The 15,131-nt window shown below is 38.0% G+C and overlaps 1 protein-coding gene across 1 annotated transcript in view; it reads left to right on the forward strand.

Annotated features, from left to right (window-relative positions):
- Positions 1-2,235: 2,235 nt before the first annotated feature.
- mtnr1aa (melatonin receptor 1A a) overlaps positions 2,236-15,131 on the forward strand; it is a 40,114-nt gene continuing 27,218 nt past the window's right edge. The window contains exon 1 of the mRNA XM_056730463.1: positions 2,236-2,570. Within this exon, the coding sequence (XP_056586441.1) occupies positions 2,387-2,570 (184 nt within the window). The 5' untranslated portion in view covers positions 2,236-2,386. The remainder of the gene's footprint in view (positions 2,571-15,131) is intronic.

The following is a 15,131-nucleotide window of genomic DNA, read 5'->3' on the forward strand; positions in this document are numbered from 1 at the left end:
GTCGCTAGTAAAAACAATGTTAACTGGATGTTAACCGCTGTTAAATATTTGATTTATTTGGGGATGTATTTTTAAATACATTAATACATGAATTCAAATCAAACCCTGTTCACAATTAAAATTCCTTCGGGTGACAGCAAGAGTAATTTTAAGTTAAATACAGCAGATGGCGCTATTGGAGCATAATTTATGTAAAGAGACCTAACAAACATAACGGAAAACCTCTGAAGAGTGATATGTCAGTTGTTTTTAATACTTTTGAAAATGCTCTTGTGGAAATAAATGATTATATCATTAAAAAAAATAATGATCACGAATACCACAATTTATTCTGTTAAAATAATGTTTGGCCCTCACTAAAATTACAGTTTTACGCTACAGTATAGCAAGCGTTACTACTACAGCAGTCCTTCGCCAGTAGATGGCGATGTGTGATACAATGAACGGGAGTAAGCTAGGAGATCAACAAGAGTTCAACAACACGTTTGCGACAATAAACATACATGCTTGAATATACTTTATGAATGTGTGGATTTGAAGCTCAAATGTGATCTAAATAAAGGCCAAGTTTATGATATGAAGGATGAGCTTCTTTCTTGTGATGCTTGTTAATGTCTGACCCTGCATGAGTTTCTGAAATGCAGATGAGGATGCGTGAGGTTGATGACAGGTCAGGGCTGGAGCACAGATTTGTGTGTTTTGTTTTTTATTCACAAGTTTATTTAAGAGTTGATTTGAATCAACAGGAAGGCTATTCCTTCATAAAGTCATAACGAAAATGTTTTACCCGCCTTTTGGATTTCTTAATTCCCCATATTTTCTAATGTGGTCTATGAACTGTGTAATATTAATAGTTTCATCGAGGCTGGCCTTACATAGCTCATGAAAATGGACATATTCTTAGATAGATTATCTAGATATAAATTGCGTTCAGTAAAGAGATTTTTGGTAATTTTTCTAATTTAAAAACAGAAATGTATTTGTCCTTTTATGTGTGTTTCTTAAAAGCCATCACAATAAATACATGTTCAAATCAAAATTGCAGGAATTTTTTCAACTATGCACAATTGAAAGTTGTCCTGAAATTTCACTTTTTACACTTTCACTAGTTTTTGTTTAACTATCATGACAGCATTGAGAATACATTCAAATTAGATTTCATGCTCCAAGATAGTTTTCACTTTTGTTTGCATTGGAAGCAAGTAAACTAACTTATAAAAAGCTTTATTAGAGCTGTATTGTTGATTGTTTTGATCACACTACCACTGTGGGACATGCAGATTGTGTAAAAGTGAGGAATAAAAAGAAGTAATGCATTATAGACTCATAAAACAAAAGATATGTGTTTATTTGCCGGGACGTGAAAGTGTCCATCATTGAAAAAACGAATTATATTTTTACACTAATGGTTTGGAATAAGAAAGACATGAAGTGAGATTAAGACAAATGGCTGTCATGAACGTGAAACATTAATCCTTCTCTCCAATCTCCTCTGCTCCACACGTTTTGAGGAAATTGTTTTTAACATGTAGTCTATTCATTGCAAATGTGTCAAAATCTTATTAAGTAAAGACTCCCTGCTGACCATCTGACAGTTTTGGAAAAAGACAAAGTTATAGCGAGACAGATTATAATTAACTGCATTCGTGACTGGACCCATTAGAAGCACGGTGCTGCATTAAAATTGCATTATAATGGCTGCAGGCAGACAGGGGTAAAGTGCTGATGGGACATCACAAGCTCAGGTTCTTTAACTAAAGGCTAGGAGACAGCATGCAATCCTCAAGAATAAGATGTTTGAAGTATTTAGGTTGAATAGGAATAAGGGTGAGACTGTAATCTAGTTCTTCCTCTACCCCTGTCCAGTACTATTATATTCAGTATTCTGTTTGTTATGTTATGATAAAATAATACCTTTTTATTATGATTAATGATTAAATATTAATAATGTCACATTTGACAGAGCTGTGGTGTAGCGAAAAGATGAAAAACGGAATAAAAGCTTATTTTATTTTAATAATAATGAATGAAGACTAAATCAAAAAGCGCCAAGAGCACAAACCAGTGAATGAAAGCGAACAAACTGCATTGCCGGTCATGACCACTGGGTGGCAGCACGCGCAACGCCGCTGGAATCACGTGCATAGGCGCTTTGAAGTTGCCCGTGGATGACATACAGCAACATTGTTATGGGCGCACACATAGCCATAAAAGTGCAGACCCCTACACACGAAGAGCAGCGAGAGGAACTTTGTTTAGGGCGCACCACTTATACAGCCCTTACAGAGAGATGAGAGTCCTTCGGAAAGACGCGCGCCATCTATTCCGCTCGGAGCGCCACGCGCGTTTATTTTGTTAATTGAGAAAAGTTTGATGAAGATATACAATGTTTATGAATGGGAGTTCATTGAACAGTTCTGCACTGGACCCTAGCGAGCAAGCTCTTCACCGGCCGCCCTGGGTCACCACTACTCTCGGGTGTTTCCTCATATTCACTATAGTGGTGGATATTTTAGGAAACCTGCTGGTCATATTCTCCGTTTACAGAAACAAGAAACTTCGAAACGCAGGTGAGTTGCGCGCGCGAGCCGGTATAGGTGTTTTCATTCCGCACGCGTGTCACGTTTATTTCACATTTGATGCTTAAAAGTTGATGTTTAGGGATCTGACAGAAATCGACGAGGAGACCTCGCGTCCGTGCCACGATTGCCTGATTCACGCGTCTCGTGTTTCTATGAAATCGTCGGTTTACAATAACCAAGTATAGTTTAAATATAGCAATGCTTTGTTTCTTTACTGTGTCGAGATGCAAATTTGACATTTAAACTATAGATATGTCCGCGCTTTTACGCACGACCGTTGCATGATAAAGTGTCATTTACAAAGTCCATCATGAATGTCAGTAACAGCAAAATAGAAAACCAAGTTTAGGACATATTTATATATATCACTTAGGTTAGTTTGGGACAAATATGACAGGCACTTATGAAATGTAAACATTACCATTTATATTACCATAGTTTTACTACAATGGTTAATCTGTGGTTCATGTATAGCCTACTTCTGGTAAATTTGTTGATACTCACCATTTTACTACCATATTTATTATTTTTTAACTGTGGTAAATTTTCATAAGTATTGCATTTCGTTTAATTAATCTTAACCTGTAAACACGCCTTATAAATATTATTTTCATGATGATTCAATATCTGGGTTGTTGTTTGGCTGTTAATGATGTTGGGTGGACAGAATTGTTTCCCACATGCCCATATACATACAAACACCACTATGCTACTGTAAGTAAATAAATTGGGTAGTTAATTTGTTTACCTGTAGCATGTGAGACCTTAACATTAAACGCACTGAACCCAAGGGCTACTAGGCTCTAGAAAAAATAAAAACGTTCATTGAATTTGATTGACGTGTGTGCCCGATCTTTGGCAGTTTATTTTGGCATTCATCTGTCCACATCAGTCTGAAGTTCCATGGGACAGTTTCTCATGTCTTGTCAACCACGGAGCGGAAAAATAATACACGGACATGAATCCCGTCCAAAATCTTAATAACAGTAGATAAGTAGTGGAAAATGAGAGTCATATAGAGTCTTTAGAAAAACAACTGAGTGAGTTTAATTAAGCTTTGACCCGCATGATGGAATTTAACATTTTTCAAGGATCTCATTAAAACAGAAGAAACACAGAAAGGAAAGCAAGAGCGTGCATTGCAATCGTTTATTGCGCGAACATCAACAGGTCTGTCCTTGTCGCGTGCAGACAACTCTACGCGCTGCTTGTTGTCATTACGCATGCCCTGGCCACGCATGTTGAACCACGTACGCTTTCATTTGTTTATCACTTTTTTAATCCTCCATTTCATTTTTAATATCATTTTTTTAAATACCCGTTTACGCAATAGAGCGCATAAATACAGGATTTAAAAAATAAAGTAATAGATAGATTTGCTGATTATCTGGCCAGCCATGTTAACAAGTGACTCTTTCTTCGCTCAGTCAATGTTGTGGGGTGGGTTGACATTTTACAAGTGCTACCCGAATGTTGGAGTCACAAGTGGCTTTTAACCCAAACCCAGGGAGAAATTTTTACCATGGACCCACCCCCTTAGTGCACCTGTTGAGCTGGCTTCGCATCAGAGGAATGCATGGAAACAACATGAGGAATACAATCAGACACCGTCCCTCCTTGAAATTCCCAATGATTATAGCAGCAATATGGCTGTCCTCCAGTGGCAGATGAACGAGAGATGGTTTTTGCTGTGGGGGGTGGAGTGCAGTGAGGCTGGTTCTCAGGCTTAATCTGGGACGTCTCTCACTTGAGTCATTGTGTGTGTAGCGGGCAGTCGGAGCCTTGTTTTTGGGTCAGGGGATGTAAGAGCTCTTACTGTACATACCACAGGCTCACACAACTCAAGGTTACACTACAGCGGTGTTTTACAATTGGTGCTCTCATCCAAAAACACATGTTTATTTTTCCATGGTAAAGTGGGCGGTGGATTAACTGTGGGTTGTACAAATCGGACAGGGTTGCATTCATACCACTTTCAAGTTGGGTTATTGTCGTTCCTCTGGTATATTCTGACCATAAAATCTATAAGAAACTGTTTGCCACAGATTATAACTGTTTGTATGACATTTAAATTTATGCATTTGGCAGACGCTTTTATCCAAAGCGACTGACATTGCTTTATCCTATACATTTTACATAGGTTTTTGCAATCCCCTGGGAACGAACCCACATCCTTGTGTTGTTAACTCAATGCTCTTACCACTGAGCTACAGGAAAGCTATGATGCTTGGTTTTACTCTGTTCATCTGTTCTGTGCTGAATTGTAGCTTGGATTTTTGTATACACAGAATTTTTCTGTTCACATCAGCATTCCTGATTCAGTCATACTGAAGATGTTTATTATTGTGGAATCTTGGGTTTCTATGTGTGAGGTTAACAGTCAGAAAAAATGGGAAAGGGTGTTGTATATAATTGTATATCCCCAATTCAGATGAGTTCAAGTAGTCTACAAGACATTCTAGGGCAGAAGGTAGAGAATGGTGCTCGCCAAGGTCAAGGGTTCAATTCCTGGGAACACTCAGGTGATAAACTGTATTCAATAAATGCACCGTCTGCCAGATCCACAAATCAGAAAGTAAGGCGCTTTGGAAGACTTGATACTGATTGGTCAGTTGCATCATTGCATATTAAAACATGTAACATGTTATTATATGATGACCTCTAGACTGTATTTTTGATCATTGTCCACCACATCAACATACTGTACTAGTGCTACTTTTGTGTCTCGTTTTGTATTTTCTCTCTTTGCATGTCAATTCAGATTAGACTAGCTCATTTGCACCATTTTGTGACTAGGGTTACTGACTAGCAGCTGTAGTAATCATATATTATTGTAGTGATCTTAAAACTTCATAGATGGCCTTCATGTTTGGATCATCCTATTCTCAGACCCTTAGTGTGGTTTGTTGTCCGCTGTGAAATTAAATGGACTTGAGTCAATGCTGCTCGTATGTTAGTGACTTTTTTTGAAGGCATGGACTCATAAAGGCAAACAGCTTCTTGTGTGTGTGTGTGTCTATGGGTGGACTGACTTCCCACTGCATGGAAAGGTGATGAGAGAAGATTTTGTGTTCAGATATGGAAGCACATTAGCTTCTGCTGCTTGGAGATTGAATCATACTGTAAATCCAAAGTACAGTGGCTCCAAAAAGTTTTTGGATATTTAATCCAAACCTGAAAATAGTTCATTTAGGAATAGTTGAAAAAATGAAGCGATAGTAAGAAGTATACATAGAGCCGGCAGGTCGCCATTATGGATGTAGGTGTCTTATCTACAGTATGTGTGTTCAAATTCTTACATGGTTACTGGGGCTAAATATGCTTGAAATAAAAATGTTTTTTCCTCACAAATCGTTTCGCTTCAGAAGCATTTATTAGTGAAATATATACCTGTAGGATTTAATTACATTTTTCTGTTCTTTTTTTGTGTTCTTTTGTACAAAATGCTTCAAAGTAAGATTTACTTAAAAAAACTGTGCACATAAAAAACTTAAACAAAATATTGCACAAATTAACACAATAATTAAATTAAACCTATCAGTTGTTGTTTCAGTCACGTGGATACATTTATGATGGAGATTTTTTTTTTTTTAGAGCTTCAAAAGGTAACTAAATCTATCACAAAACTAGAAAGAGCCAAGATTTGTTTTACCTTAAATTGTGTCAAGCTAAGAAAGTCAATTGGTTTTGTTGCTATAGATATTTTTAATGCAAAATAATTATGGCAAACGTGCTAAAAATGTTAAACTATGTGGATATATTATGTTTGCGTATACTGGTAGAAATATCCTTGGTCATGGTTGAATTGGAAATCACTGTAGGAAATGAAGGTTGAATTTAAGGATGGAACCAGGGTTTTCTATTAAGCATAAAGATGCAGGCCACATTGATTTTTGAAGTGATTATGGGTGTGTGTTTTTCTAAAGACACAGAGAAATATGGGAGGCATAAAGAAGTGCACTCTTCTTTTACAACCTCCTGTTTTATCTCTGCATGAGATTGACCATTCTGCACATTTGGACGTGAGCTTTTCTATCCTGTGCTAGTCTGTGCTCCACTTCACATAACCATATCAAGTCTCAGTTCTTCTATTTATTTTGTCACTTTTGTGAAGTGGATGACCATTGTTGGATTAGGTGGATTTATTTTTATTTACACCGACAGTAGCTTGTATTAACAAAGCCTCTTCAATTCATTCTTTTTAATAGAGCTTTGTGGTTTCCGCCTACATGACTGACAGTGACTGACTGTTGACAAAATGTTTATGCAAATAAGCAGTGATGTGAGGCAGAAACTACCAATGTGAGTAGAAGTTAATGGCTCACATGATCTGTCTATAAGATACTGTAACTTATATGCAAAGTCGAAGAAATTCATGTCACATCCTGCTGGGTTTCAACGTCTTTGTTTGTATACACAGCTGCTTCTGTGATCCCCTGACAATCTCAGGTGTTCTGTATCACAAGCAATATGCAAACAAACACAAATCTGCGCTATCAGTGGATCAAATTTTCCAATAAAGAGAAAGAATTGTGAATTTAGAAATTCAGAAAGACTCTACTGTGTAAATGCTCTAGACCTGGTTTTGCAGCTTTACGAAGACTGACACTGAGTTTTAAAGTCTAGTGGGAAACTTCTGCATATTCCCTTTTTGCAACTAATTGGCATTTATATATAAAAAAAATATAAATAAAAATGTTTTATAAGTAAAATATGTGAAAATTCCACCATTGATGCAAATTTATGGAACACGGGTTTTGTCCAACTTTGTATCAGGTCATATTTGTTTCCTTAATTAAAGGTCTGATGAACTGGGCTTGATTATTGTTTTATACTGTTATATGTGGTCTACTTATGACGTGCGCGTGGTTTTCACATCCAAAAACATAAAAATCAATAAGTTTTAGGCTATTTTCTACCCAGGTTTTGAGCCCAGCACTGCAAACGCTCCATTTTAAAGGGCGTGCCGCATTGAAGACACTCGGAAGTAAACGCCCACCGCTTTGATTGGATAGCAGTTTGCGTAGATGGTGGCTTCTGTGAATTTGGTTTGAGACGTATCGTAGGTTACACATTAGCACCATTCACAGTTTTCACATGGCATTAATATTATGTGGAGACCTGCTATGATTTATAAATGACCTCCCCACATCAATATTTCATGTGATGGATTCGTACAGGATGATTTTACTCAAATTTACTAAATTATTTCCTGGATGTGATTGCAAGGCTTTGTGTGTAGTTTGTATATCATATACTTGCGTTTAATGATATATGACCGTACCTCAGCATTTGAGACCAGTTATCCCGAACCGGACAAAAGATCACCGCGATCGTGAGTCTCAAATGTTACGAGAGTTTCCATGATAAATAAACAAACTGGAGACCCAGCACCCGAGATAATACCAAACACTTCAAAACAGCCTCCAGAATTCGCAAATGGTGGATAAAACCTTGAAATATTATATATGAGCCAACCACATCACAGAGATCCCGATTTGCACGGGCTTCAGAACAAAGACAACATGTCCCGATCACATGACTAGGGGTCCCCAGGTAATACAAATCTCATGCAAATAGTGCTCAAGGCACATCAAGCGATCTCCAACAAAACAATAGTGACGCATATGACAAATATGTTTTACCCACATAAGATTGCTGCGCCATTCCTATCGGATCCAATATTGAAGGCATAGCACTGCCTTTTAATTTGAAACTCTCCACAGATTCAGTGCGATCTGTGCCTTGTTCACGAAGGAATCCTCGCAGAAATGAAACTAACAAAAACTCCATGTTTTTCCCATATGAGCTGGAATGTCTATAAAAATAAACTTTAACCCCGCATTCCTAATACCGGAATCCGAAGGAAGGTAATGCAGCAACTGTATTCTTCCACAACAAGGGATGGCACAATATTAAGATATCTTTAACGGCATGTTTGTTTATTGCTTGCTCGCTCTATCTAGTTCCGCGCCACTTGTGATACTTAAGTTCTGTCATGCGCGAACCAGTGGGTGAGGCTTGTGAAGTAGTCGTTGATATTTATCAGTGGAGGCAGTGTTCATTCTATCAATGTCGTCATAGATAGGTGCATTCCAGAACCTGGCGTTCCCTGGGCCTGGTGTCAATAACAAATGTAATCTCAGTATCAAGGGCGTTTTTAGTTCTAACACTTACATGATGTTCTCGTGATTACAAATCCCTCTTTTATAACAAAAGCTTGGGATTTTTTATTTATTTTAATTCATGCCTCCTTAAACCAGCAATGTGGGGATTTTAGCGACATCTAGTGGTGAGGTTGTGAGTTGCAAGCAATTGATCATCTCACCGCTCCCTTCTCCCTTTCAAAGCACTACGGTTGCTGACAAAGACAAAGATGTTGTCTCGTTTTCAGTTCTTTGCTGAAGAAGATAACGTATTGTTAGCGATGTAGTATAGGTAGTTGGGATAGTGCTGACTGACATGTTTAAGAAAGAGCCCAGATGACGTCACTCACCTGGGACGAATAAAGCCGCTAAGTAGGCAGAGCTGGAGGAGGAAGAAAATGGCAGAACACGCCACACGTATCTCCGCCGTCTTATTCCCTTATGTGTCCTCCTTGCCAACAAAGTATTTTGTTTTGAGATTTTTATTACCGCCACGGATTAGAATAAAAAACTTGAACAAATGTATTGCCCCGCTTGGACTGGACGGAGAACCGAAATCTCCAGATGGTACAACGCTGGAATGAGCAGCTGCAGGTGAGTGGCCTCTCTCTGGGTGTTTAAATTTGCTGACACACACATATATTCATCAACACATTTTGGTGAGGACTGACTCCCAAGTTATTTTACATCATGTAGGGAAAGTTGAAAGGGTGTTATGACAGACAGTTAGACAGGTTACCCCAAGACGATTATGGTATGTATTTATATTAGTACTAGACATCTCGTACCGTTATAGTATTTACGAAACGTGCCCTGTAGAGCAATCAGCCCGTTTTGGGCTACTGTAGAAAAACATGGCGAATTCCATGCAAGGGGACCCGCAGTGTATGTTGATAGAAATAGTTGTAAGATAATTAAAACATAAGGCTTCATTATGTAAGGTCTTTACACACCCCTTAAGACTTAGTTATGTATTTTATATTGCATTTCTGTTAATAGTTAATTTTACAAACATCTCCTTAAAGCACATGAGAAGCTGCATATTTTATACATATTTCTAGCTTTCAGTTATAAAATATTTTGGTGGAACACATAAGAGAATGTGGTTTTGCGTTCTAAGTCAGTGGGGTCCAATGTTTTTTGCTTACCAACATTCTTCAAAATATCTTCTTTTGTGTTCTGCATAACATCATTTTAATAATATAAATGCAATTATACCCGCAAGACCTTTTTTTAGATTAAAGGGATACTTCACCCAAAAATGAAAATTCTGTTATCATTTACTCACCTTCGAGTTGTTCGAAATCTTTATATATTTCTTTGTTCTGATGAACACAGAGAATGATATTTGGAAGAATGCTCATAACCAGAAAGATTTTGCCCCCCATTGACTCCCAAAGTATCCATTTAATGTATATGTTCTCTGACCTATATTCTACTGGTTAGCTCTGTATTGTTAAGGAAAATGTGAAAATTTCTCCTAATTTTCTTCACGATAACATGGCTGTTACATCATTACTGCTTTTTGAGCAATCTGAACAGAGGCTTGATGTGATTAAGGTTTGTTCTTGGCTCGATCTGAATGAATGTAGCGCATGGCTGTGGCATAATATGATTGGAGCTAATGGGGCAGTGTGTGAATCTGTGAGCAAGCAAGCGAGAGCTAGTGGTTGGGGGTTAGCATGCGCAGTAGTAGACTTGTGTGTATGTGCATACTTTTGTACAGTATACAGTATTCAGCTGAACTAGCGTGACAGCAGGGAAAATGTGTGTGTGTAGTGGCCAGAGTGTGAGAGACAGTGACCCGTAAAGAAGTAAGCAGTCAACATGAAATGCGGTGAAAGCACTAATGCCTGCAGTGGTCGTCACAGGATTTGATGTTCTATAAAAGCACAACACGCATAACACATTGTCGGTGCGTTTTAAAATACGCTGCTCCGACATGCGTGCTTGTTTACTTGTCCTCAGGACCCCTCTAAGTCTTTTGGCTGCATTCAATTCTCCATCTGTGCCTATTCGCCTCTCTCTCCGATTTTACCTCTTTGTGACCCCTCCTCTCCATTTATTTTTCCGCTCAGACATATTCTGGTCGGGGTGTGCTCATTCTTTGTGACATCTTTGTCTGTGTGCATCACTCAGTCTGTGCCCCCCTGCTGCTGGTGAAAGTTAATCTGTACGCACATGCACGCACACCCTCGTACCTGTAGAGGGGTTCTGCCAATTGCATTTGCCATCAACACATTCTCTCCCACAAGCTGTTTTAGTTTGTAAGAGTTTAGTTCAGGCATATATTTAAGGTGCAGAGTGATGGTGGCTTACTTATTCTTCCTGTCTGTCAAGCCCAAAGCACCACTTCAAATCAATTTGACATCCGTTTAGTTTAGAAATAACACAGTTTTGTTACTGCTGCCTTCATGTTATATTGGAATTATTGTAAATATGACACTCCTAGTATGGAAGTTGTTATGAACGCCCTCTTAAGTCGTATTTACGACTAGGGAACTTGGAGCTAACTTTAATAACCGAGTTTCTGAGATACATGGGTTTAAACTGGGTAGACGCGAGACCAATTGTAGTTGTGATTGAAGTTTTTTTTCATAATAACTACTTATGCTTGTCGGTAAATATTTGCATTATTCATACATATATATATACCATTTGATGTATAGACGGTTACTGTGTATGCTCACTTTTGTGGCCCAAACCTAACTTCCATTACACATCAGCAAAGAAAAAATCTCTGTAAATTCTGAAAAGCAAAAGACATAACAAGTCAATAACATTCAAGTTAAAAGTATGTCTAGCCAGTATTATTTTAGGTTACAAGTAGAAGAACCATTACTTGGTTATAGTATTTCTTTTGTTATAGTATTAGACACTAGCCAGACTGATCAACAAACACAGACCGGCAGTTAACTTTCGTCTATACTGTATGTTTTGTTTCATTTCAGAATCATTTTTTTTTACAGAAATTTCAGAATTATCATCTGACTGTAGTACAGACTGTAGTACATTGTAGTCAGAATCCGAAGGCAGCCTTATCTCAGATACATTTTAGCTTGTCCTCTATGATTTCTAATTCTTTTGGTCCAAACAGTACTTAAAACCACACTATTGAACTTTTGCTCACGGCTCCCCCATGTGGTTGATAAGCGCAATTGTCTGTTACAAGTGTCGTAAGTAATGTTGCTATATACATTTCCCCATGTACAGCGCAATACACATGAATTTGTTGACTTAACTGATGAAACCAGCAAATACAAAAAAAAATCATTTGTGTGGAAACCATTTCGCACTCTTCGCAGGCAGGGGGTGGACGGGGCTGTGTGTACCGACCCGAACACAGAATTTACAGAATGTAGTTGTAGCCGCTATGAGGCTGCTCAGGTAGAATCGTGAGTAGAATTTGTACAGAGTTGTTCTAGCAGTGACAAAACTGTTTTAAACATGATAAACTCATAGTTACAACTTCAGAAGTGGAAAGTTGGAAATTTCGGATAGGATGTGGAGGCAATATAACAACAAAATGAAAAAGGACTTTATTTACTTTCAAAATAAAAGTAAAAAAATCTTCATGTTTTTTCATCAGAATGCAATTCTTAAGCTCATCCGCCAAACAAGTCTTAACTCAAATACTGTTAAATTCCTTTTCTGTCAATGAAAAGGCTAAAACCCGAAACTCAGCCTCTTTTCTTGTTATTTAAAAAATGTATGTGTATGTCCTCATACATTTTTGTCCGTAAGGGAGTTGGAGATCAACTAAAGCTTGTTGATGCAGAACCAAACAGAGTCAACATGCTCCGCACCACTGCGCCTGCACGTGCAAATCCGTTTTTGGCTCTCACATCCATCCCATCCTGTGAACAGACTGTATGTTGAGGAAATGCTCTTTAGCTCTTTATCCAGCCATTTATCCATCTCTTCCTGTGTCTGGGACTTGCACGGAACGCACATGGCGTACTGCATCCATTGAGGATTTGGATCCTAAAAACGTACAGTTTGTACCTTTTGAGGGATAGCAAGAGACGGAAGTGAAAAGATTGATAAATTATCCAAACAACCAATGAACACAAAGACAATCGCAGATTTTATCTGTATAATAGAAAGTTTTAGAATTGTCAAGTCAAGTTGTTGTTCTTGTTATTTTGTTTTCCTGTTACTTCAGCAACGATTTTGTGTAAGTGAGGGTGTGTGTGTGTATAAGGGAGAAAAAAAGCTGTTTTTTCACAAGCTTTACAATTTTCAGTGGCTCGATGAGAAGTCGCCCTAAATTAATGTGGAAAATAGGTCATATAATCCATCGACTGATGCATTACCTGTAAATGTGTTGTCGTGGAGGGAATCAGTATTTTTCTTCTCATGCTCTTGTTTCTGTTCTCCTCCATCAGTAGCTTGTTCTATTTTGGGGAGACATGACCATAACATACCAGCATTTCCCATACAATGCGTTTGCTTGGGCGGTCCGCCCAGGTATATTAATGGCCATATTTTGCATCACATTTTGTAATTTTTTATCCATCAATGATAATGACTGTATCTGTGATCGATTAACTAGTGGACAAACAGCGCTTTCGCGTCTTCTGTCTGTCCTGACTTGTTTGTTGTGAGTGGTGCGTGGTCGCGTGCGCGTCCTCTTCTTCTGTGTTCGCAACCACTCTCATCCGATGAGCGTGTAGTAAGCTCCATGTTATGTATTTAACTGTCACTTGCAATTAAAATCAAAGAAGTGTTCATAATGCAAAAACACATTGTCGAGAAAGGACAAACAGCATATAGCCGCTCTATAGTGTAGATGTAGTGTATTGTGATTTTGTCCGATGATGTTGCACAAGTCGGTCAAAAATACGCCGCTTTAATCCTGTGGGAAACACTAGATGCTATTGCTTTTTAATAGCTTTTGTATCAAAAACACATTACTGAAGCCATTAGTAAAGTCATTGGGATGCAAAGAGATTCTTAGGAGAGACCACTATTTCCTTTCTTTTGACCTACTTGGCCCTCATCACCGGCCTGTCCGAAGTTATCGCCTATTTTCCTCAGTACTTATCATAAAGACTCATGATTTTGTATGGATAGACTATGAATATTTTTTATTGTAACGTTTTTAGGTAGTTGGTTTCAGAAGCGTCATGCCAATTAAAGGTCAAATATTTGAGGACAGCAATTTGAATGTAATATCCATATTAAGTTATATCGTTTTTATAGTTATAAAATGCCTATGATATAGTCGAGTCGTAGTTTTCTCAGATCATTTACTTGAACTAAACTCACGCTACTTCATATGTTTTTTTCCTGTTTAATATAGAAAGCCTAAAGTTACTATTTTCCTTGCACCAAATATATGTGGGGATCAATGTGCACTGGGCCACTCAACGTGCATTGAGCCGGTCGTGTGACGGCAAGCGCCGCTACAAAACACAACTCAAAAAATGCAAACATGGAGAAGCTAAGTGGGAGTACTAAACGGAAATTAAAAAAGCAGAAGGATATCAGGAACGCAGAAAATAACAAAAATATATACCTATAATAGGAAATTTCTACACTAGTGAACGTTAGCGCCTGTTCTGCTAAGGCATCATCCATCAACGAGGACAGCTCTGCTAGCCAGGACATTTCTTCACTGCCGGTGCTAGCTAATGTTCACAGCCCCGAGAGCAAAGAGCCCCCGGCAGCATCTTAAACCGACAGCCCGGATTCTGTGAGTGCGACCGTTGAGGGAAGCGGTGATTATGGAAGCAAATAAGAGACATAATGTTTTGAAATTTAACAGCCTATGAATACTTGATTTTGAATTATTTTCCTTGGGAAACCATGTATCTGAATTTATTTGTTTCGAATTTACCTCTATGAAATTTAAATATGAAAATTCTTGATTTCCAATTTAAAAACCTGAATTTAATTTTCACAAATTCATATAAAAAAAAAAACAACTTACAGAATTTTGGATAAAATACATTCAGATTGATCAAATTTGATTGCTCTTATTCAGATCTCAAATTTCAAGTTAATACTTTTCAAAGAAAACATATGTCTAATTCGACTGCTCAAATTCAGATCGAAAAATTCAAGTTAAATATTCACATGGTAACATCCGGGCTACCCAGGATAGGAAAAACAGTTGAGCCCAGAGCCCGTCTGCAATTGAACCGAACCATTGAACCGAACCATTCAACCGAACCAATGAACCGAACCGACGTCGGTCGAAAAATAATAATAATAATAGTTCCAAAAAATAATTAGCAACAACATACTTTTGTTCTGTAGAGTCTAATTGTACATAAACAGCAAACTTACCGGAGCGCCTTCGTTTTCCCTAGAAGTCATCTTCTTAACAGGTTTAATATCCGTGCCTTGGCCTCTTCTTGGATCATGACAGACAGTCAGGTTGTCGTGCTCTGATAGG

This window comes from Triplophysa dalaica, chromosome 2 (assembly GCF_015846415.1).
Source record: "Triplophysa dalaica isolate WHDGS20190420 chromosome 2, ASM1584641v1, whole genome shotgun sequence".
NCBI classification, from domain to species: domain Eukaryota; kingdom Metazoa; phylum Chordata; class Actinopteri; order Cypriniformes; family Nemacheilidae; genus Triplophysa; species Triplophysa dalaica.